This window comes from Carcharodon carcharias, chromosome 9, assembly GCF_017639515.1.
Source record: "Carcharodon carcharias isolate sCarCar2 chromosome 9, sCarCar2.pri, whole genome shotgun sequence".
Classification (NCBI taxonomy): domain Eukaryota; kingdom Metazoa; phylum Chordata; class Chondrichthyes; order Lamniformes; family Lamnidae; genus Carcharodon; species Carcharodon carcharias.
This window is the reverse complement of record NC_054475.1, coordinates 90,873,706-90,899,137: the sequence shown is the minus strand read 5'-3', so window position 1 is coordinate 90,899,137 and position 25,432 is coordinate 90,873,706. Positions and strand designations below refer to the sequence as shown.

Here is a 25,432-nt window from a genome sequence, read left to right as displayed (position 1 = left end):
GGAATCCTGCGGCGAGTAACTCACCTCCTGCCTCGCCAAATCCTGTCCACCAGTCAGGAGTGTGATGGAATACTCTCCACTTGCCTGGATGAGTACAGCTCCAACAATAGGCAAGAAGCTTGACGCCATCCAGGCAAGCAGCCTGTTTGGTTGGCACCCCATTCACAAACATTCACTCCCTCCATCACTGATGCACAGTGGCAGTGGTGTGTACTTTCTACAAGATGCACTGCAGGAACTCACCAAGGCTCCTTAGACAGCACCTTCCAAACCCATGACTGCGACCATCTAGAAGGACAAGGGCAGCAGATACAGGGGGATACTACCACCTGGAATTTCCCCTCCAAGCCACTCACCATCCTGACTTGGAAATATATCGCCATTCATTCACTGTCACTGGGTCAAAATCCTTGAACTCCCTCCCTAACAGCACTGTAGGTGTACCTACACCACAGAGACTGCAACAGTTCAAGGAGGCAGCTCATCACCATTTTCTCAGGAACAGTTGGGGATGGGCAACAAATGCTAGCCTAGCCAGTGATGCCCACATCCCATGAATGAATAAAAGAAAACTTGTGTTCACACGTTGGAAAGTATGGAACTATGCTGAATAAATATTTTACAGAGGGGGGTATATCTGGAGTCGGTCTCACCAATCTATCCAGAGTTTCCAAGTCTAGAGCTGCAACTTATATGCCCTCATAAGAAACTTATTTCCAAAATGAATCTCATTGGGAATAATAATTCTATTTATTATGAATCTTAATGAATAACTTTTTTTCTAAATATGGTGTAATGTATTTTAAACGTATCAACAGTGTATTTTCAAACTGCAAAGAATTTCTTCAGGCAATGCAATATCACGGAATCTTTACAGTGCAGAAGGAGGCCATTTGGCCCATTGAGTCTGCACTGGCTCGCTAAAAAAGCATTTTACCTAATCCCACTCCCCTGCCTTATCCCCGTAACCTTGCACATTCTCTTTTTTCAGGTAGCAATCCAATTCCCTTTTGAATACCTCGATCTGCCTCCACCACCCTCTCAGGGAGTTCGTTCCAGGCTCCAGCCACTCTCTGGGTGGAAAAAAATTTCCTCACATCATTTCTGTTCCTTTTGCCAATAATTTGAATCTATGCCCTTCTTGATGCTGCCTTGAGTGAGAAGAGTTTCTCACTATTTACCCTGTCCATACCCCTCAGGATCTTGAATACCTCTATCAAGTCTTCTCTCAGCCGCTTTTTCTCCAAGGAAAACAGACCCAACCTCTCCAATCTATCGTCACAGCTACAGCTGTTTATCCTGGAATCATTCTTGTGAATCTCCTCTGCACTCTCTCCAATGCCTTCACATCCTCCCTCAAGTATGGTGCCCAGAACTGGATGCAGTACTCCAGATGAGGCCTAACTAGTGTCTTATTCAAGTTTAACATGACCTCCTTACTCTTGTACTCAATGCCCTTATTAATAAAACCTAGGGTACCATATGCTTTATTAACTGCTCTCTCAACATACCCTGCCACCTTCAATGACATACACATACACTGAGGCCCCTTTGATCCTGCACCTCCTTTAGAGTTTTTTCCTTTATTTTGGCTGTCTCTCCACATTTTTCCTGCCAAAATGAATCACCTCACACTTCCCTGCATTGAACTTCATCTCATATGTCCTGGACCATTGCCAAAAGCTTATTCCCAAACCAATTCGAAGTACATAGGAACAATAAACAGTAATTTAACAGAGCTTGCACATTTTTAATTACAATAGCAGCATCATGTGACCAAAATACCATTGAAAACATTTTAAATTGGATCTGGAATGGTACACAATGCCCATTATGTGAGTCACTGACCTAATCTGCATAGATCAGGTGGGTATCTGCACCATAAACACTGTAACTAAAGTGCCCGGTTCAGGTTGTAAAAAGGAAACCTGTAGCAGTCCTGACCACAGTCTCATTATAGTAGACCGATATCTTTTAAAACTTTGTGCTTCTGTTGCTTTGCAGTCAATTGCAATAGTGAAATACTAGTCTTTTCATTATTTAATGCTTTTGATGCTTTAGCAATGTTGTGCTCTTGCAGTTAATGTTTCTAATAGTGTAATTGAATCACAAAACATAATTCCTGCATTTGTGAGTGAGCATATTACGCATCCGCTACAACATGGGCCAACAATGATAATGGGCAGCAAGAAATTCAGGGAATGAAGCCTGCCTAAAATCTACCCACTCCCACACAAAAAGCATCCCAGATGTGCTGAAAACATAATTGATTGTCAAGTCTATTGCACTGAGAGGGAGGCTTATGAGCTAAACAGTTTATATATTGTCTCTGTAAGTTTATTGATTTCCTAGTGTTCATCTGCTGAGATTGGCCCCCGAGCACTTCCTCACAATTATTAAAATTGTATTGAGATGGTGGAAAACTACAATGTCCAAGATCCAAAAATGGAAGAGTATGAAGGCACAAAGCCTTGGTGTATCAAAACTTGTATCTTTGTTCTACCCATTTCTTTGATGAACCTGTCAGAATGTAGTTGCTTGCACAGCTTCTCAGGGCACATTTCTTTCTTACTTCACCTATGAAGAATACAATAGTTCAGTTTGTTTCTTTGTTGAATCATCTAGGAAGGACTGGGGCCTAGAGATGTTCTTGCCATCATCTCTTCTGCTGTACATGAAAGAAAAGCACAAACGGAAAATCCTTGCACATCATCTCAAAGCAACTCAAGCCCCAGGCCCTTCAGGCAAAAAGGTAAAACAAAGAAAAGCTAAGTTCATTGCAGGGCACTCAAAACAAGACGATATTTTATTTTAACTCTATTGGATATTTGCATTCATTGTTTAAAGAAAAAGGGCCTATTTAGGAGTCCAGTGTGGCAGAAGAGTAGATGTGCAATAGGGAAAATGCTGAATTGGGAGAGCAGACTGTGCAACAATATCTTTCTGGATTGCAATTCAACTTCCTGCATCTCCTGAAGGGAAGTATTTGGATCCATTTAAACATCGCTTGCCATCCTTATGCAATAAAATTCTATCACATCCAATCTTGAAAATTTCAATGGACCCAATATCCACAGTATCTGAGGGGAGTGACTTCAGATTTCTAGCATTGTTTGTGTGAAAAGTGCTTTTTGATTTCACTCCCAATTGATCTGTCTCAAATTTTCAGATTATGCACTTTTGTTCTGGATTCCTAAACCAGAGGAAATAGTTTTGATGGACAGAATCTTGTGCTCTCACCAGTGGCAAGCTTGGAGGCGGGAAGGGCATGTACTTAGGTGGGATGGTGGCGTACCAAAACCTCACTGCCTTCCCGCCTCTGCCAGTTCAAGGGCAGTCAGGAATGGGCAATAAATGCTGGCAACGCCCACATCCAATGAAAGAATAAAGAAAAAAATGACCACATAAGAGTCTCATCCAGCTGCCTGTTCCCACTGCCACTGATATTTACCTAGTGACAGGTAGGCCTGTTAACCCACTGCATGCACAGCAGGTAAAACTTTGTGGCCAGCTTTTCACCTCCGGGGATTGAAGGCAATGATGGGCGTGCCCCTCAATCAAAGACACTCAGTCCCTGATTGAGGAACTCAACATTGGCTGAGAGCCACCTCCATGCCCTTGCTGCTGACCCCTACACCCCTCTCCCTGCAACCCCCACCATGTGAACGCCACCCGGCCCCAACCCCCACATTACTTACCTATGACATGGATCGTTCCACGATCCTGGGAATCCGATGCCTGTCCTTCCAGGAGCATCCACCATATCTCCAGTTGCCCTGCTGAGCATAAGAACTGCCAACCTCTGATTGGTTGGCAGCTATTGGCAGGTGAGACCTCTGCCCTCAGGGTCTTGATTCCATTGGAAGGCACACTGCTGGTCTCGCCACTGCCTAATTGGCTTGTGGTTGGGTGGGCCTTCCCAAAAAGAGGGCAGTGCTGGTTTCTCGCTGGCTGTCCAGCCCCTAAGCGAGACTCCCGATGCCTCAACAAGATTCCACCCTATGTATCTGCTCTATCAAACCCCTTTAAATATTTTGATTAGATCAACCTTATAAACTCATGAGAATACAATACCTTTCCTAATTTAATACTTTATGCCCCTGTATAATTCTGGTGAATCTGTGCTGTACCCCTTATGAGGCCACTTTTTTCCATCCCAAGATTTGGTGGCCAAAATTTATTACTCCTGAGGGGGCCAACTTCAAGTTAGATACTATAAGTTGATGGAGGCCATGCACAGTGGCAAACATATATGTCCATAAGTGGTTGTGCATCATGCAGCTAAGCTATCTTACAATGATTATATGTGTAAAGTTCCTTAAATGTATTAGCGCATCAAGGGATTCAATTTTAATGCGCGGCCAGTTCCAGAATGGGATTTATGTGCAAAATTTAATTCTGGTAACAGGGTCTCACCTGCAGGCTGGAGAGCCAACAAGAGCCCAGCATCACCACCTTTAGGGAAAGCCCACTGTTTTATTTGCCAGTCAGGCTCATATGTGGCCAACGAGGGATCTTCCCCAGGATGGAAATTCAGCACCTCCCCCAACCCTCCAAGAATTGCTAGCCAATCAGAGGCCAGCAGCTTTTCATTTCAGGCAGTGCCACCAGGAAAGCGGTGGTAGCTGCCAGTAATGCAACCACCAGAAGCCCAGGATCAGCAAGGGACCCAGGTCACAGGTGATGAGGGCTCAGGATAGAGGGGGAAGGGAAGACAGAGGCGAGTTGAGGGGATGGCTCATGGCAGGCTGCCTTGTTCTAAATGCTGAGCGCCTGACATGATGCTTCCCCTCACCCACGGGAGCCCGCTAGCAAATACACCAGGGTTTGCTTTTCACGTTCCCTGCGCGGCGACTGCCCTGCCTGCCACTGGCTGAATACCAGCGGTGCGAGATGAGGCTCTTAAGTGGGCACTAACTGCCAACTTAAGAGCCTCAACTGGTGGCAAGGTGGGAAGGCCATCCATGAGGCTTCCCACTTTGGCCTTAACCAGGGTAGAGGAGGGAAGGCAGCACAGTCCCCATCCAGCACCATTCCACCTGATTAAATACACCCAGAACTTCAAACTCGCCTCAGCGGAAGGCATCAAATTCCACCAAGTGTGTAGCCTGCCATGGGCTAGTAGTAAAGTTGCAGAACTTGATAAGCAGTACTTAGCAGCCTTATATACTTAGGCTATCTAGCTAATAACTGATACCATTGAGTTGTCTTCTCCCTCAAGTGTTCCCAGGTAATAATGGTAGCTAGGTCACGTACAAAGCATTAGCTACCACCTCCTGTTAAATAAATTGCACGTTTTTCCTGTAGAAATGGTGCAAAAATGGCTTGAAAAAGAGTCCATTGAATCTTCCAAGGGCAGAATATTACAGGAGTTGGGGGGATGGGTGAGGTGTGGTGTGGATGGCTCACCACCCCCACCCCACCAGCACCAGAAACAAAATTGATGTGGAGCCAATCCGTTCCAGACCACCCCGTCTGCAGCCATAAAGTGCTGCGGGCAGGCTAAACAGAGGCAGAAGCCAGACTCCCTTCCCTCACTAGGAAGGAAGTCCTGCCTTTGGGAGCTGCTAGCCAATTGGATTGGCCGGCAGTTCCATCAGTCCTGGCAGCACCAAGAGTGCATTAGTGGACGCTGCTGGGACTGCAACAAGGAAGCAGAAGAAAGCCCAATGGATCCCCGGAAACAGGCAAGTCTGGGATCCTGGGCAGGGAGAGTTTGAGCATGTCAGGGAGGGGGTAGGTGTAGGTGGGTGTAAGGCAGCAGTTGGGTAGGAAGAAAGAAGGGGTTCTATCCTAGGGCGTCGCTTCTGATCCGCAAAGAACAGTCCCCGAAGATAGAAACCCCCATCCTTCCCGCCCTTTGAAGAATTTTTTTAAATCGGGCTGCCCACTCCCACTCGACTGCCCATGCGAACCATTTTATGGCGTGGCTAGCGTATTATCGGGGTCAGTTAGCTTGGCAGATGGGCTGCCAATTTCAGCTCCCGCCCAACTCCTGTATTATGGGAGTGAGCTCGGTGGTGGGTGGGAAGGCAGTGGGGTTGGTAGCCATCCTATTTTATGTGCCTTCCCCTCCAAAAACACACCTGGCAGAGGCGCAAGAAATACAGCCCCTATTATGCATTGTAAGTGAATTTCTGTACCCAGCCCATTTACTATCAACATTATATATAATATATCAGACTTGGCTTAGTGTTAGTACCCCCTTGCCTCAGACTCAGAAGATTTGGATTCAAGAACCAATCTGGAGACTTGAGCATATAGTCTAGGCTGACACTTCAGCGCAGTACTGAGGGAGTGCTGCATTTAGAGGGTGCCGTCTTTTGGGTGACAGGTTAAATTGTGCCTTCCTGCCGCCATTTTAGGTAAGTGTAAAAGATCCCATAATAGTACTGGAAGAAGAGCAGGGAAGATCTTTTCTGGACAATATTTAGAAATCGACGTCCTCAAAAAAGATAATCTGGTCATTTATCGCATTACTGTTTGTGGGATTTGTAACTTTGCTCTGAGCATATTGGATGTTGTGTTTGCCTACAATACAACAATACATCAAAAGTATTTTGATAAAATCAAAAAACTGCGGATGCTGGAAATCCAAAACAAAAATTAAAATACCGGGAAAAACTCAGCAGGTCTGGCAGCATCATTATATTTCACCTCTCTTCTATTTTTACTTAGTTCTGTTGAAGAGTCATACGGACTCGAAACATTAACTGTTCTCCTCTCCGCAGATGCTGCCAGTTTTTCCAGGTATTTTTATTTTTGTATCAAAAGTACTTTATTGGCTATGGGACTTCCTGAGGTCATAAATGTTGTTATCTAAGCACAAGTTCTTTCTTAACTGGACGTAAAGGTAACTCAGCATCTAGCAGGCATAAAACATCAAGATATAGCATTCAGGAAGAAATTATGTCTCTCCCCTCTCTTTAATATTGCAATCAAAACTCCCACTTTGGAAGCTTCTTGCCCCTGTTTTTGTTTCCTGGAAATTCACCAGACAAAATGGGCAGAGATTTGATGCAACAGATCTTAAAACTGAGCACATCCGATCAGATAAGCTTTAATTAGAACTCAAGCCATGGACCCCCGACTTTGCCAAACCTCTAAAGTGTTTGTTTTGCACTTGTCAAGAAGGGGCTGTCACACTCCTGCTATCTAATTTTATTTAAATACAATGTTGCATGCAGAAGAATAATGTTTTGTAAACTATTTTGCAGAATGTCTTTCGTGAACTAAGTTTTAAAATGTTTTATATTTAATTTATATAAATTAGCAGAATGATTGACATAAAGTTTGGAGCATTTTAAAATTGTATTTGTTTCCAGAATTGATAAAAATGCTTATTCCCACAAATAACTCCGCAAATGGCTTGGTTGTTTAGCATGGATTTCTTTAGACTTCATTCATTTTCTGATGCAGGTAATAATTTGCTGAAAGCCTCATTGATGCATTATATATTTCATACAGATCTCTGCAATACAAGCCAAACTGCAGTACCTGAGGATCCTAAACGAGCTCCCATTGTATCCAGGGGGACTTTTTAACTCTGTTGTGCTGGTAATGTTACCAATAAACCATCTATTCATCTGTTAACTCCTAACAAATAACACAAACTAGAAATTTACTCCAATCCAACTCTCTTGGTGGCTTAATCTGGTTGAACCATTTTAGTCATAGCTTAGCTGTACAGGCCAAGAAGGTCCCCTGATTTGATCAAATGTTACGCTGTGTTATCAGTTCTCAGTTGGAGCTACTATAGAGGTGTTACAAATGGTCTCAGTATTACTAGGTTCAGGAGGAAAAAAAGCTTCTGTTGATAGCTCAGAGGCCCCTGCTGGATGTGAGCATCTATGGACATTAGGTGAAAATAGGAACAGGTTCATTGGTGATACCTCCAATGTAACATACCCTGTCAACACTCTCTACTTCAGCCTACATATGAATAAAGGTAAAATTATACCACAGAGGGATAAACCTGGTAACTGCAAGCCAGTCAGCCTCACATCAGTGATGGGGAAACTTGTAGAGCCCATAAAACATTTTGGAAAAACATGGGTTGCATAATGATAGCCAAACACAGATTTGTTAAAGAGAAGTCATATCTGATAAGTTCAATTTAGATCTTAGGTGACATAACGGAATGAGTCGACAATGGTAATTGATGTGTCCGTAGACTTTCAAAAGCATTTGATAAAATGCCCAGTAATAGACTTGCTTGCAAAATTGAAGCCCATGGGATTAAATGGGCAGTGATGACATGGATACAAAATTGGCTAAGAGGCAGAAAGAAGAGAATAGGGGTGGGTGAAAGAGTGCAGAAATCTCCCTGAGGCATGGAGTAGCCTCAGGGAAATTACTTTGATTTGGAAAAGTTGAATAAAAGAATTGTAAAAACTTTTCAGACATGTCCCTTCATGTGACAGTTTCATATGAGCTAGGACATGTCAATGAATTGTAATAAAAATTTTTATTAAACTTATAAACCCTTAATGAAACCTCATCCCACCCGTGGATGAGGTTCCATGAAAAATGTGAAGGTCGCCTGGGCTCTTCGCCTGCCTGTCAACCTTAAGGTTGGACGGGCAGCCCAGAAAAGTACCTCAATTAGTTTAATAGTGGCCTTAATAGATCTTTGACAGATTAGCGGGTGCGCAGCAGAGTTGGCTATGCGCCCGCTGAACTGAGGATCGGAATGACTTGCGGTGACGTTGGGACGCATGCCCAACGTCACCGCGCATCATTTACATGTAGCACCATAGCCCACCCCAACATGCTGACCAGAAGATTCAGGCCATAATAATTGTGGGAAATGAGTTTGTAGAATGCTTTCATGACAGCTTCCTAGAACAATACATTGTGGAACCAACTAGGGATTAAACTATTTTAGATCAGTTTTGTGTAATTAGGCAGTGTTAATTAATATTCTCAAAGTAGAAGATCCCCTGGGAAAAAAATTGATCATAATACAATTGAACTCCATATTAAATTTGACAGCGACATACTCGAGTCCAAAATAAGAAGCTTAACTTTAAACAATGTCAATTACAAAGATATGAGGGGAAAGCTGGCTAAAGTTAATTGCATAAATAAAAGTTACGGCATTTAAAGAAATGATTCTAAATATTTAACAATAATATGTTCCATTAAAAAACAAAAACTTAGCAAGAAAGATCCATCTATGGATTACTAGGAAAATTAAGAATAGTATTAGATTAAAAGAAAAGGCTTATAATATAGCCAGGAGTAGTAGTAAACCTAAGGATTGGGACAGTTTCAGACACCAGCAAAGGGTAGCCAAAAAGTTGATTAAAAAGATAAAACAAAAGAATATGGGAGTAAACTTGCCAAGGATATAGAAACAGATTGTAAGAGCTTTTACAAGTTTATAATTTTAACAAGTGGAGAGTAGCTAAGGTGAACATTAATCCTTGAGGAGAAGAAACAGAAGAAATTATTATGGGGAATAAGGAAATAGCAGAGATATTGAGCAAGGAGTTGAAGAGGGCCAAGAAGTTGATATTGATCTTGTGTACATGGAATTCTAAAAGGCGGTTGATAAATTGCCAAATAACAGGCTTTTCAGCAAATTTGAAGCCTGTGGAACTGTGGACACACAGTTGGCTGAGTGCCAGGAAACAGAGAGTAATGATGAATAGTTCCTTTTGAGACTGAAGGGGGGTATATAATGGGGTTCCCCAGGGCCAGTATAAGGACCATTTCTTTTTTGTTCAATATTAATGATCTAAATTTGTGTGTGCAGGGCACAATTTCAAAATTTTCAGATGACACAAAACTTGGAAGTTTTGTGAACTGTTAGGTGGATAGTGATAGACTTCAAGAGGACATAGAGAGGCAGGCAGAATGGGCGGAAATGTGGTTGATGAAATTTAATTTAGAGAAGTGCAAAATGATTTAGTTTGGTAGGAGTAACCAGGAGAGGCAACATAAACTAAAGGGTGCAATCTACAGGGGGTACAGAAGCAAAAGGATTTGAGTTATAGATGCACAAATCATTAAAGATGGCAGGGCAGACTGAGAAAGTGGTTCATAAGGCATAAGAGATCCTAGGCTTTATAAATAGAGGCATAGAGTACAAAAGCAAGAAAGTTATGATGAACTTTTATAAAACACTGGTTTGGCCTAAAATGGAGTATTGTGTCCAATTCAGGGCATGTTACATTATGAAGGATGTAGAGGCAATAGAAAAGGAGAAGAAAAGATTTATGATAATGGTTCTAGGGATGAGGGACTTCGGTTACATGGATAGATTGGAAAAGTTGGGGCTGTTACGGACAAGGTAGAGAGACAGACTGATATCCCCCCTCTTCCCCACCGCAACACCCATCCACCCCCCACCCCCCCCCCCACCCCCCACCAATTCTTCTTCCATTCTGTCCATAATCAGGATAGATTAATTGTGATAAGGCTAAAGTGTGTTCTCAAGCCCCCACTTTTTTTTCCTGTGGTCAGTTTTCCAAAGACACCAGCAGCAAACTCTCATGGATTTTTAAACGAAGAACATCATTTATTCACACACACTTTTCACAGCAAGATTTATTGCTGCTTCATATATATTATATACACACAAAAAAAATACAGTAAATGAAAGGAGGTTTCACTGCTATAAAATATTAAGACCAAATAGTTAACATTTCACATGATTGTAAGAATCCAGTGAGGGGGGAAGCTTTTCCACTCTGAAGTTGAAGTTCAGATAAGTCCAGGTAGCTGAAGACAGGATTCTGTGGAGTTTCTTCGGAATAAGACATGCACAGCAGGTAGGATAGGCAACCTTGGTAATTCTTGTAGCTGGAGGGCAAGTTTCTTTTTCCAGGCGAACTTGGAATCTTTCAGATAAAAGCAAAGAACTGCTGATGCTGGAAATCCAAAACAAAAACAAAAATAAAAATACCTGGAAATATACCTGCCAGCATCTGCAGAGAGGAATATTTTTGTTTTGGAATCTTTCAGAACAGGTTTCAAGGCGGCTTTAAACTTTAAGCCTTGTAGCTCTGTAAAGGCCAGTAGTTATACCTGGTTTCTGCAGTGATATTTCTTCTGTTGTTAATTCTGCCAACTGCTACAAAACAAGCAGGACTTTATAATAAAGGGCTTTCAAAAATCAAAGAGTTTCACTCATGTGATGACTGACCATTGATACACAATGGAAAGCAACAATATTAACGAAGCAGCTTCCACCTCCCATGATCAGAACTATTGACATTCAATCCAGGCAGTTAGAGGTCCTTAGCATTTCCTTGTGCATAATCAGTTTTGTTACGTTTCCTTTGTTACCTGGTAGTCCTGGAGTCAGAAAGTCTGGAGCTTGTTATCCTTGTTGTTTTGGGGTAAGTCCTGACAATGGCAGGTGCAACATTCCACAAGGATGGTGTCTCGGCATGTCCATTACAAGTGTCCAGAAGCTTGGCTAATTCACTGTTCCAAATGTCAGGTGATCTGTGCCAGCCATCTTAAAGATCAACAATGTCCTTTTTAAAGAGGATATACAGGGTTTTCTTTTAAATTGTAATGTCTGCATGTCTGCTTAACATGACAGAAGAGAAGGTGCAGAGGAGATTTGATGGAAATAAAATTATGAGGGGTCTGAACAGGTAGTGAGAAACTGTTCCCTTTGGCAGAAGGGTCAAGAACCTGATGCACCAATTTAAGGTGAATGGCAAGAGAGGCAAAGGTGACATGAAGAAAAACTTTTTTATATAGCAAGTGGGTTATGAGGTGGAATGCGCTACCCAAGATTGTGGTGGAGACAGATTCAATCATGGCTTTCAAAACAGAGGTGGATAATTATCTGAAGTGCAAGGGGGAAAGGCGAGATAGAGGGACTAGCTGAGTTGCTTGCGCAGTGAGCTGGCGTGGGCAGGACAGCCAAATGGCAGCTCTCTATGTTGTAACCATTCTATGATTCTATTCAATATTTTGTGGCAGTTTTCACAATAGAAGACATAAATTACACAGCAGAAATAGAGGGTAACCTAGGGGGTTATAAGATTGAGTAACTTAAAATAATTAATATCAGCAGATAGAAAATAATAGACAAGCTTAAGAGCTAAAGACCGACAAATCCCCAAGGCCTGATAGCCTACATGAAAGAGATAGTTGCAGAGATTGTTGTTGCACTGGTTATGGATTTCCAAAAATTTCCTAGATTCTGGAACCATCCAGCAAATTGGAAGTTAGCAAAAGTAACACTGCTTTTCAAGAGAGGAAAGAGAGAGAGAGCTAGCTTAATGTCAATCATCAGGAAAATGCTGGCATCTACTACTAAGGAAATCTTAACAATGCACTCAAAAGATCATAGTATAATCAGACAAAGTCAACATAGTTTTATGAAAGGAAATCATGCTTGACAAACTTATCAAAGTTTTTTGAGGATGTAACTAATAAGATAGTTAATGAGGAGCCAGTAAATGTAATACACTTGGATTTCCAAAAGGCATTCATAAGGTGCCACACAAAAGGTTAATATGCAAGAGAAGAGCTCATTGAATTGGGGTAATGGATGGAGGATTGCTTAATGGCAGGAAGCAGATAGTAGGGATAAATGGGGCATTTTCAAGTTGACAGGCTGTAACCAAAGGAGTACCTCAAGGATTAGTGCTGGATCTCAGCTATTTACAATCTATGTTAATGACTTAGATGAAGACACCCAACAAATCTTTCTGTGCTGTAATCATTCTGCGATTCAATGAATTCTAAGTTTGCTGACGATACAAAGCTAGGTGGAAATGTAAGCTCTGAGGCTGTCATCAAGAGACTGCAAAGAGATATAGGACTAAATTTTACACGAAGGCGGTGGTCTTGCCCACCAACTGGCAAGCCTTCCTCTGTTGGCCCAGGAAGTCACGACTACATTTTACAGCTAGAGCAGACGTAACTGCTGAGCCTGCAGTCAGTCCCCAATGATGAACAGCGATGGAGACTGGAGACCGACGTAAGTGGGGCAGCCTTGCAGTGCTTGTCAGGCAGAACCAAGCGAGATCCCGACAGCAATCATGAGGCCGGGTGGAACAAGCAGGGTAGCTATTTTCATTTGGGGAAGCCTCCATTGAACATAGGATGCCCACACAGGGAATCACATAAAGCCCTGGCAGGACCACCACATGACGGGGCAACCCCACGACCGGTAAAATACCAGCAGCAAAGGGAAGAGGCCCTGGGCCATCTGACACCTATGTAAAACACCAGCCATTGACTGGGTAAGTGAGTGGACAGCAAGGTGACAGATGGAGTATATTGTGTGAAAATATGAGGTTATTCACTTTGGTCATAAGAATAGAAATGTAACCCAGGAAGAAGCATACTGAATGCATGAAGGTTCCGGTTCAGCAACTCTTCATACCTCTGACACCAAACACTTTAATTTAAAAAAGGGTTATTTTAAGGTTAGAAAAGAATTTAAACATGTTGAGAGCTCACTCCCTGATCTGAGCAGTTCTGAGGCAGTCAGCCTTCTGTTTTTCACACCCAAAGCATTGGCTCCACCCATAGCACTAGGCCCCAGCCCCTCAGGAGCCTGCCAAAAATGCTGTCCAATTCTGAAGCTGGCAGGGTTGCATCTGACCTGGCTGACAACCACTAGGGCAACTTTGGCGTCCAGCATCCAAGCCCATGAAGAAGTCTGAAGTTTTTTTATATTCATTCATGGGATGTGGGCATCACTGGCTAAGACAGCATCCCTAATTGCCCTCGAGAAGGTGGTGGTGAACTGCCTTCTTGAACTGCTGCAGTCCCTGCAGTGGTGTTGGTACACCCACAGTGCTGCTAGAGAGGGAGTTCCAGGATTTTGACCCAGCAACAATGACGGAACGACGATATATTTCCAAGTCAGAATGGTGAGTGGCTTGGAGGGGAACTTTCAACTGGTGGTATTCCCATGCTTCTGCTGCCCTTGTCCTTCTACATGGTGGCAATCGTGGGTTTGGAAGGTGCTGCCTGAGGAGCCTTGTTGAGTTCCTGTAGGGCATCTTGTAGCTGGTACACATTGCTGCCACTGCGCATCAGTGATGAAGGGAGTGAATGTTTGTGGATGAGGTGCCAATCAAGCGGGCTGCTTTGTCTTGGATGGTGTCAAGCTTCTTGAGTGTTGTTGGAGCTGTGCTCATCCAGGCAAGTGGGGAGCTTTATAGTACACTCCTGACTAGTGCCTTGCAGATGGTGGACATGCTTTGTGGAGTTAGGTGAGTTACTCAATACGGGATTCTTAGCCTCTGACCTGCTCTTGTAGCCGCAGTATTTATGTGGCTAGTCCGGTTCAGTTTCTGGATAATGGTAACCCCCAGGATGTTGATAGTGGAGGTTTCAGCGATGGTAATGCCATTGAATGTCAATGGGCAGTGGTTAGATTCTCTCTTGTTGGAGATAGTCACTGACTGGCACTTGTGTGGTGCAAATGTTACTTGCCACTTGTCAGCCTAAGCTTGGGTTTTGTCCAGGTCTTGCTGCATTTGGACATGGACTGCTTCAGTATCTGAGGAATCGTAAATGGTGCAATCATCAGTGAACCTTATGATGGAAGAAAGGTCATTGGTGAAGCAACTGAAGATGGTTGAATCTAGGACACTACCCTGAGGAACTCCTGCAGCGATGTCTTGGAATTGAGATGATCAACCTCCAACAATCACAACCACCTTCCTTTGTGCTAGGTATGACTCCAACCAGCAGAGAGTTTCCCCCTGATTCTCAGTGACTCCAGTTTTGCTAGGGCTCCTTGATGCCACACTTGGTCAAATGCAGCCTTGATGTCAAGGGCAGTCACTCTCACCTCACCTCTGGAGTTCAGCTCTTTTGTCCATATTTGAACCAAGGCTGTAATAAGGTCGGGAGCTGAGCGGCCCTGGCAGAACCCAAACTGAGCATCAGTGAGCAGGTTATTGCTAAGCAAGTGCTGCTTGATAACACCGTAATGACTCCTTCCATCATCTTTACTGATGGTCAAGAGTAGACAGATTGGGCAGTAATTGGCCAGGTTGACTTTGTCCTGCTTTTTGTGGGCAGGACAAACCTGGACAATTTTCCACATTGTAGGGTAGATGCCAATGTTGCAGCTGTTGGGACAGCTTGGCTAGGGGCACGGCAAGTTCTAGAGCACAAGTCTTCAGTACTATTACTGTAATGTTTAAGGATTCAAAACCTTTGCAATATCGGGTGCCTTCAGTCATTTCTTGATATCACATGGAGTGAATCAAATTGTCTGAAGACTGGCATCTGTGATGCTGGGGATCCCGGAAGAGGCTGAGATGGATCATCCACTCAGCTCTTCTGGCTAAAGATTGTTGCGAATGCTTCAGCCTTATCTTTTGTACTGATGTGCTGGGCTCCATCATCATTGAGGATGGGGATATTTGTGGAGCCTCCTCCTCCAGTGAGTTGTTTAATTGTCCACCACCATTCACAACTGGATGTGGCAAGAGCTTAGATGTGATCAGTTGGTTGTGATATTACTTAGCTCTGTCTATCGCTTGCTGCTTATTTTGACTGGCATGTAAATAGTCCTGTGTTATAGCTTCACTAGGTTCATACCTCATTTTTAGCTATGCCAGGTGCTGCTCCTGGCATGCCCTCCTGCACTCTTCACTGAACCAGCATTGATCTCCTCGCTTGGCAGTAATGGTAAAGATGGTAGAGTACAATTCTGCTGCTGCTAATGGCTCACAGCCTCATGCTTGCCCAATCTTGAGTTGCTAGATCGGTTTGAAATCTATCCTAAATAGCATGGTGGTAGTGCCACACAACACGATGGAAAGTATCCTCAAAGTGAAGATGGGACTTTGGTCACTCCTGCCAATACTGTCATGGTGAGGATGAAGTCAAGTATGTTTTTTCCTCTTCTTGGTTCCCTCACCTGCCGCAGACTGAGGTAGCAGCTATGTCCTTTAGGATTCGGCCAGCTTGGTCTGTACTGGTGCTACCAATCCACTCTTGTTGATGGACACTGAAGTCCCCCACCCGATGTACATTCTGCACCCTTGTCAGCCTCAGTGCTTCCTCCAAGTGGTGTTCAACATGGAGGAGCACTGATTCGTTAGCTGAAGGGTGAAGCGGGGGGCAGTAAGTGGTAATCAGCAGGATGTTTCTTTGCCCATTTTTCATCTGATACCATGAGAGCTCATGTGGTCTTGAGTGGATGTTAAGGACTCCCAGGGCAACTCCCTCCCAATTCTATAACTGTGCCGCCACCCTGCCGATGGGATGGTGATGGTAGTGTCTGGGACGTTATCTCTAAGGTATGATTCCATGAGGATGACTATGTTAGGCTGTTTCTTGACTATTCTGTGAGACAGCTCTCCCAATTTTGGCACTAGTCCCCGTATTTTATTAAGGAGGACTTTGCAGGATTGACAGGGCTGAGTTTGCTGTTGTCATTTCTGGTGCCTAGGCCGATGCCAGGTAGTCCGTCCAGTTTCATTCCTTGTTATTGGCTTTTTAGCGGTTTGCTACAACTGAGGGGCTTGCTAGGCCTTTTCAGAGTCAACCACATTGCTGTGGGTCTGGAGTCATATGTAGGCCAGACCAGGCAAGGATGGCAGATTTCCTTCCCTATCAGTGAACCAGATGGGTTTTTACAAAATCGACAATGGATTCATGGTCATCATTAGACTTTTAATTCCAGATTTTTTATTGCATTCAAATTTCGCCATCTACCATGCTGGGATTTGAAGCCAGGTCCCAAGAATTACCCTGGGTCTCTGGATTACCAGTGGACTATGCCATTGCCTCTCCTTCCAGGCCCATGCATAAGTCCATTCAGAAGTCAGGAGTCCTCCACTACTCACTCCCCTTATGAGTTGCTGTCCCAGTAACTGTACATATCAAACATTTACTGCTTACTAAGCAATTGCATAATTACCAAGTTCTATTAATGAGCTATGATAGCTAAAACATTCAAATCAACATCAGTGACAGCATTTTCTTCAGTAATCACAGTTATGGCAAATGAGAAGGATTAGGATGATATCTGGTGACCTTCTTAGTCCATCATCTGTGCATATTGTGGGAGTATCCGAGATAAAAAAAACACAATAAACTTCTTGTTTCTTGATAGGACCTAGGCTAGGTGGTGAGTCAGCCATCTTAGGGTCTAAGTTGTTAATGTCTTCAGGAACTTCATGAGCAGGAACTCTTGTTGTTTCAGCTGCAGTCTCACAACAGCATCTGCATCTTCTTCAGGTACTAGAGTAGGTCTCCTCACACTAGATATGCCCTCTGAATTCACAACACACAGGTCATTACAGGATTCTTCATCACTTGAGCCACTGCCAGCTGGCGCTTCAGATTCGGCTGCACCATTGACTATGCTGCTTGTGCCCACATCATCTACAAGGCCTTTGGCATGAAGCAGCAATCCCTCGGTGAAGCATCTTCCGAGGTTGCCCTCCAGTTAAAGGTTCTATGACCTAAGTGTAACCACCAGTGTCAAGTCGCTTAACATCTTTGTAAGCTTCAGGATCCCAGAAATCTTGTATCTTATTTCAATCTTTTATGTTCCTATACCTGGGCTATCCTCTTACACCAATTGGGAGATCAATGACATCAACCTTGTGCTAATATAGTGCTTTTCTTCTCACACTTTTTTTGTCTTCTTGAATGCCACCTCAAACACATTGGTCAGGATTTTTCACTGATCGGGCGGGCGTGTGCCCGACTTGCTCGAGTGTAAAATGACACGCGATGATGTCAAGCAAGCGTCCCGATGTCATCATGCACTAGTGCGATATTTCAGTCGGCGGGAGCGTGCAGGAGTTGGCAGCACGCCTGCCGACAATTAAAAGGGCTATTAATCCCATTAAGAATCTAATTGATATAAATTTTTTGCTGCACGTCCAACCTTACGGCTGGTAAAAGGGCGAGGCGGCCTTTGCATTTTTTGTGAAACCTCATCAGACGGGATGAGATTTCGATCTGTCTTTTAAAAAAAATTAATCCTAATTTATTTTGAAAACTGTTCATCTCCCTGAGGCAGGAGCTTTTAAAGCATGCACTCATATGCATGCACGAAGTTCACGTTCACCCACCTCCCCCCACCACACAGGCAGTGATTAGCACTGCCGTGTGTGTTTCACGCTGGGGGGGGGCCTTAATTGGCCCCCCAGCGTGAAATCGCAGTCTGACCCCAATCTCAGGCGGCGGTCAGCTTCCCGACCACCCCCCACCGAGCCCACCCACAAGGGCAAAATTCTGCCCCATGGTTTAGCCTTGTATGATGCTCAGTTATCCAATTGTCAACAGAAAATGCTGGAAAAATTCAGCAAGCCTGACAACATCTATGGAGAGAGAAACAGAGTTAACGTTTCGAGTCCATATGACCCTTCTTCAGAGCACATACGGATTTAAAACATTAACTCTGTTTCTCTCTCCACAGATGCTATCAGGCCTGCTGTGTTTTTCCAGCATTTTCTGTTTTTATTTTAGATTTCCAGCATCTGCAGTATTTTGCTTTTATCCAATTGTCAACTTGGTCATCATCTTCAGAATGTGTGTCAAGCCCAAGCAGACAGTCTCTTGGAAGAACTGGGTCTCTCCCAAAGAAGAAGATGTGTGGAGAATAGCCTGTTGAGGAATGTTGGGTACTGTTACGTGCATAAGCCTGTTCTGGAAGGTACTCAAGCCACTTCTGTTTGCTCTCAGAAGGTAGGGTGTGCAATCTGTCATGAAGAGTACGGTTGAATTGTTCGCATTGTCCATTATCCTCTGAATGATAGGGGGTAGCGCTACTCTTGGCAATACCATACACCTTACAATGCTCTTGTATAATGTTGCTCCCAAAGTTGCGTCCTTGGTCACTGTGTATGCTGTATGGAACACCAAAACAGACAAACAAATCATGCACCAGAACTCGAGCTATAGTTGACGCCTTCTGATCATACATGGGGAATTGCCTATGTAAACTTGGTGAAGAGATCTGTTAGTACAAGAATGTATTCAGTCTCATTGCTGCTGGGGTTGAAGACTGAAATCCATAGTGAGTGCTTCCAATGGCTTAGTAGCAGTTAGGATCTCATGCTGGTTTGCAGCCACTTCCCTACTTGGCCAAAGCCCACCTCTCTCAGTTCTGAAGATAATTGGAAATATTAGCAGCCATTTCTGGCCAGAAACACTGCTTTCTTGTCAGCACAGGTGTCTTTTCCGATGCTTGGTCCTTTGCCTGATCACAAACTGCTTTCAACACTTCGGGCAGATTTTTTGCCCTCGTCGGGCAGCCTTGGCGGAGGCGGGCGGGAGCAACTGTGAAAGAAACTGCCACCCGTGATCAGGGCCCGACCGCGATTTCATGCTGACCGTCCAATTAAGGCTCAGCGCTGCCTGTGTGTGGATGGGGGGTTGGAGGGCGAGTGTGGAAGTTCACACATGTGTGCGGGAGTGCACAGGAAAAGCTCTCTGAGGCACAGAGTTGCCTCAGGAGATCAAGATTTCTAAAAATAAACAAGATTTTTAAAATATTAAAAACATGTCCCCAGGGACATGTTTGAATGAAATTTAAACATTTTTATTTAATTTTTAATTGCTGTTGAAAACCTCATCCCGCCCCCCGCACCACCACCCTCCCGTTGATGAGGTTCCCTAAAAAATCCAAAAGCCGCCTGGCCTTTTCGCCTGCCCATCAACTGTAAAGTTGGGCAAGCAGTGAAAACTTGAACTTAATTATTACTTTAATGGCCTTAATAGGCTTGTTAATTGTTGGCAGGCGTGCTGCCAACTCACATGCGCACCTGCCGACCGAAATATCGTGCGAGTGCGCAATGACGTCAGGACGCTCGCCTGACGAGCGAAAAATTCTGCCCTTGAGGTTTGAGACTGCTCGGAAGGATAAGTTGCTTCACCTCCCTTTCATTGTCAGAGACCAGTTAATAGGGAACACCATCCTCCCTGATTCTTTCCCAGCACCTCAACAGTTTACATAACTGTTTGGACTCCTTCATTAGGCAGGGTTGGGTAAGTGGATGTTTAGTTTTCCAGTAAAAGTGAAGTCTATTGATGCTTTCATCAACAAGTTGAAGCTGTCTGAGGTCCTCTTTTGGGATAGATGGCAAAGGTGAGACTGCTTGGCTCTACACTTATGAATCTGGCATGGATCTCATTCATAAACACTTTGGTGACACTTCGAAAAATCTCTGGTCAGACTTCATGGTGGATAGGGGTATGAATGCTGTCATTTGCTTGAGGCATTGGACATGGCGTTAGCCATAATCCCCTCTAACCTGGTAAAGGTGAGTTTCCTTCCATGGTCAGTCTTCCAGCTGAGAGCATCAGCATTTCCATTACTTTTGCCGGACCCATGTCTTATTGGGTGAGGGAGGGGGGAATGCAGTTGCACTTGATGGGGTTTCTGTTCCTGCTGCCTGTAGGGTCTGTGGTTGCTGAGGGCAGTCTCATTTAAAACGTCCAACACCAATGAAATTCCAGCACCTCTTTGAAGTATACCTTGGGCATGATCGACCTTGAGGCTTGTTCTGGTGCTAAGACAGCAAAGGTTGGATCTGAGCTTGCTGTGTAGCAATCTGCTCCACTTGTCTCTTCAGCATGATGCTTACATCCCCATCAATATCAACAGTCACCTCTCTGGTAGTAGCCTCCTTCCTGGTCTTAGTAATCTTGTCTTTTCCCATGATCTTGAGAATGTGATCACATGCATCAAATAAGGACAACTTTGGCTTATCACTGATAAGTCTCCTTAGCTCTAATTGGACATTTACATGCCTCACCATTTTAATTAAGTGATTATTCAACTGAGTTTCCCTTGTTGATTTGAAAGAGGGATCCAGGAGGATGATTCACTTGTCAGGACTTCAAAGATCAGTTGCGGGCTCTTTTGGGAATCAACACTCTCCCTAGTATTTCTCTAGGAACTTTTCTAAACAGATGCTTCATCAGAATGCCACTCGCTCATCCTCATTGAGGCACTTGGATGCCATGACCACCTGAGCATCCTCAATCCAATCTTCAGCCAAAGGAATGCTTGACATTTCTAGTCTCCCTCCAGATCTATCCAGCTTCCTTTCAGTTGGTAGATAGAGCATGTGTAAAGAGATACTCCTTCCTTCTTTTTCTGAGTTAAGGGAGGACATATTGGGAGCCCTTAGAAACTCAACTTCATTCCTCAAAGCCTGTTTGCCTCCACTAGAGCTGGAGCTGTTTCGGCCTCATTCATCAGCATAGCCAATTTCAGATCCTCAACCAAACTTTCCACCTCTGTCAAGTGTTTTTCCATCTCCTCAGACATGATTAAAGACACTGAGAGTTACACAAGGTGTTTAGCTATGAAGGCGTCACTTATGGCGTCCACTGGAGAGAAGTGCTGTCCTGGATCTAATCAACCACAAAAAACACAAAAAAAAAACTTGCTAAGATTTGGTGCCTGCGTTATGGAATGTTACTGACTACACCAAAATATAACACTGGAAAAAGCACACTGAATGCACGCAGGTTCCATTTCAGTAGGTCTTTACTACCAAATATATTAAGAGCTATTTTAACGTAGCAAAAAATTTAAGCATGCTGAGAAGCTCACCTCCTGATCTGAACAGCTCTGAGCCAGCCTGCCTTCTGTTTTTCACGCCCAAGCCACAGGCTTTTCCAGTAGCACTGGTCCCACCCCTTTGTGAGCCTCCCAAAATAGCTCTTCAATGCCTAAGCCACAGGGCTGCACCTGGCCCGGCTAACAGCCACTATGGCAACCACGGGGTCCAACATCTAGGCCCGCACAGAAGTCCGAAGTCATCCTGGCCCGTGCAGAAGTCTGAAGTCGTCCAGGCCCATGCAGAAGTCCGAATTTGACCAAGCCCAAAAGTACAAAGTCAGGAGTTGGAGAGGACAACCCCCCACTACAGGATCACAGAATGTTTTTTAAAAGGCACAAAACTTTTAAATGTTGATGTTCAGAGAGACTTGGGTATACCTGTATAAGAAACACAGAAAGTTAGCAAAGAGTAGGGGCATTTTCAAGTTGGCAGTCTGTGACTAGTGAAGTGCCACAAGGATTATTGCTAGGGCCTCAGCTATTTACAATCTATATTGATGATTTAAATCAAGAGACAGAGGGTACTACATCTATGTTTGCTGACAATATAAAACTAGGTGAGAATATAACCTGTGAGGAGGACACAAAGAGGCTGCAAAGAGATACTAATAGGTTAAGTAAGTGGGAAACAAGATGGCAGTTGGAGTATATGTGTGAGGTTATTCACTTTGGCAGTAATAATAGAAAAGCAGCATATTTTTTAAAAGGCGTGAAACTGTAAATGTTGATGATCAGAGGGTTTTAATTACGTATACTCGTACAAAAAACATAGAAAGTTAGCATGCAAGTGTAGCAAGCAGTTAGGAGGACAAATGGCATGTTGGCCTTTAATTGCAAAAGGATTGTAGTATTAGAACAAGGAAGTCTTGCTACAATTGTACAGGGCTTTGATGAGACTGAAGGATTATGCACAGTTTTAGTCTCTAAATCATAGGAAGAATGTACTTGCCTTGGAGGCAGCAGCAAAGGCTCACTAGATTGGTTCCTGAGATGAGAGGGTGTGTAAATTGGCCCTATACTTTCCAGAGTTTAAAAGAATGAGAGGTAATCTTATTGAAACATACAAGATTCTGAAGGGTCTTGACAGGGCAGATACTGAGAGATTGTTTCCCCTAGTTGGGGAATCTAGAACACTGGGGCACAGTCTCAAGATAAGGAGTTGATCAGGTTGTGGATGTTCTATCGTTGAGTATATTCAAGGCTGAGGTAGATAAACTTTTGATCTCTCAAGGAATCCGGGGAAATGGGGAATAGGCAGGAAAGTGGATTTGAGGCATAAGATCATCCATGATTGTACTGAATGGTGGGACAGGCTCGAGGGGCCGTGTGGTCTACTTCTATTCCTATTTCTTATGTTTTTATAGGTGTAGAGGCACATAGGTGTACAATTTATAGTTGAAAATCCCACAACTCCAACTTTTCAATATTTTACAGTTGAGCATAAGTAACACTACACCAGAGCAACATTACAGCAAAGTTAAGTAATTAAATACTCAATCATAGTTTCAGTTTAATAATTATCAATATCAGCTGACTAACACATATATATATATATCAAGCCAAAATATCACACTCTTCTAAATATATATATTGTTAAAAATCAGCCTTATATAGAACATTGGCACCAAGTGTACAATGCAGTCTGTACCAGTGGGTCTGTGTGTAACAACACAGTGCAGCAATCTCTACCAACAAGATGGCACAACGTATACATGTACAATGGGTAGAGTGTGTCACAAAGTAAAGCAATGCAGTTTGATATTCCAAAATCACTGTGATGAACTTTTCTACTACTATTAATGTCATAGCATTCACTCATAATGGGAATGGATAAGAAATTAGCTGAAGGGTAGAAAACACTGGCTGCTTTTTAGAGAGTTATGTTGCCTTGAACAAGAACTGAGTAAAGTATCCAGGGGATTGTGCTGTTTCTGATTTACATCAATGACTTGGATTCAGAAACTCAATGCAAATTGGTCAAATCTGCAGTTGCTACCAAACTAAATAGAGTAATGGATTTGGAACACTTTGCTCTGAAATTATGTATAAAATATCCAAATGAGCATAATAATAGATGATATTTGGAGTGAATAGCTGTATTGCACATAGAAAATACGAACATATAAACATACGAATTAGGAGCAGGAGGAGGCCACTCAGTCCCTCAAGCCTCCTCGGTCATTCAATAAGATCATGGCTGATCTGAATGTAACCTCGACCCCACGTTCCTGCCTACTCACGATAACCTTTCACCCCTTTGTTAATCAAGAATCTATCTAACTCTGCCTCAAAAATATTTAAAGAATCTGCTTCCATCGCCTTTTGAGGAAGAGTTCCAACAACTCACAATCCTCTAAGAGAAAAAAATTCTCCTCATTTCTGTCTTAAATGAACAATCCTTTACTCTTAAACAGTGACCCCTAGTTCTAGATTCTCCCACAAGAGGAAACATCCTCTCCACATCCACCCTGTCAAGACCCCTCAGGATCTGAAAGGTTTCAATTACTTTTCTGAACCATAAACTTCCTAAGCGATGTTGAAATTGCTAAGGATAAAGTTGAATAAGACATAGGAATGTAGCTAGACTCAACACTCAACATGTACACCAAATTCAGATTAACTTTGAACAAAACCAATAGGGTGATGAAATACATACCAACAAGTCAGTGGGAGTCATTCCTAAATTGGTTTGGGTCACCAAGACACATAGAATAAACATTCAAGCATTTGAGACAGTGCACAGAAAGGTTTTGGGGCATATCTTTAACATCAAAGATTCGAGTTTTGAGGAGAGACTGGAGAAACTTGGACTTTTCAATGTAGTACAAGGAGATAAAGATTCAGACTTATCAAGGCAGATTTAGGACTTTTTCACACAGAGAGTGATGACAGTTGGAATAGGTCCAGACTGCATTGTGGAGGCAAAACCCTGAAATTGTCCAAAAACAAATTGGATCTCTCAACGGAAGAATTTTTGGGCCTTTTTGGATGGATGAGCTGAGATAAGCTGAATGGCTTTCCTCACCCATAATTATCTTGTGAAAAATTTAATGCTGATGAAAATTCTTTGTAATTCATTTATGAATGGAGTCCTGATGGCAATACACTAGGTCTGAAAATCCAGGAGCCTGACTTCCCAGTGTTAGGATATCCTGGCCCACAACCTCCATGACTGACCCTGTTTAAGTTGAACACCTAAGTTGATAGGGTCAGAGAGAGATCACTTAATTGAAGTAAGACAAGCAACTATTAGTGGTGTTAGAGGTGTATTCTAGGTACCCACCTGCATATAGAGGCTGCAATTATGGAGGAACAGGGTTCTGGAGGAAAGCTTCCTACAAATGTTCAGAGGGTGATGGGAATCTGGAACTCACTGCCTGAAAGGGTGGTAGAGGCAGAAACCCACGTTACATTTGAGAAGTATTTGGATGTGCACTTGCCATGGCAATACAAGGCTATGGGCCTAGTGCTGGAAAATGGGATTAGAATAGTTAGGTGCTTGTTTGACCAGCACAGACTCGATGGGCTGAAGGGCCTTTTTCTGTGCTGTAGACCTCTATAACTCTAGGGATACAGGCTCCTGCAATGGATAAGTCCAATATATCTGTTTCCAGTCTAATTTGCAACTCTTCCATGAAAGGTGCAAAGGGAATGCACTGGAAGGGCCAAACATTTTTTGCCATCTCCTTCTTTGCAAGTGGTGCTAATGGTGCAAACCCACTTTAAAATGAGTCCTTGTTCTTAGACTTTGGCCTAGAAATTTCCTCGGAGCTGATCCAGCTCCATTTCTCTATCTTCTCTGCAAGTGTGATGAAAGCCCCATTTTTGTGTAATCACATTTTCTGCAACAGTGACTACAGGCTGAACTTTCCAGAATTGCACTAAGTGCATAGCGGG

General features: G+C 43.3%; 1 protein-coding gene across 1 annotated transcript in view; it reads left to right on the top strand.

Moving 5' to 3' along the window:
• frmpd3 (FERM and PDZ domain containing 3) overlaps positions 1 to 25,432 on the top strand; it is a 223,975-nt gene that overhangs the window by 155,241 nt on the left and 43,302 nt on the right. The window contains exons 9-10 of the mRNA XM_041196152.1: positions 2,626 to 2,752; positions 7,468 to 7,557. Coding sequence (XP_041052086.1) covers positions 2,626 to 2,752; positions 7,468 to 7,557 — 217 coding nt within the window. The remainder of the gene's footprint in view (positions 1 to 2,625; positions 2,753 to 7,467; positions 7,558 to 25,432) is intronic.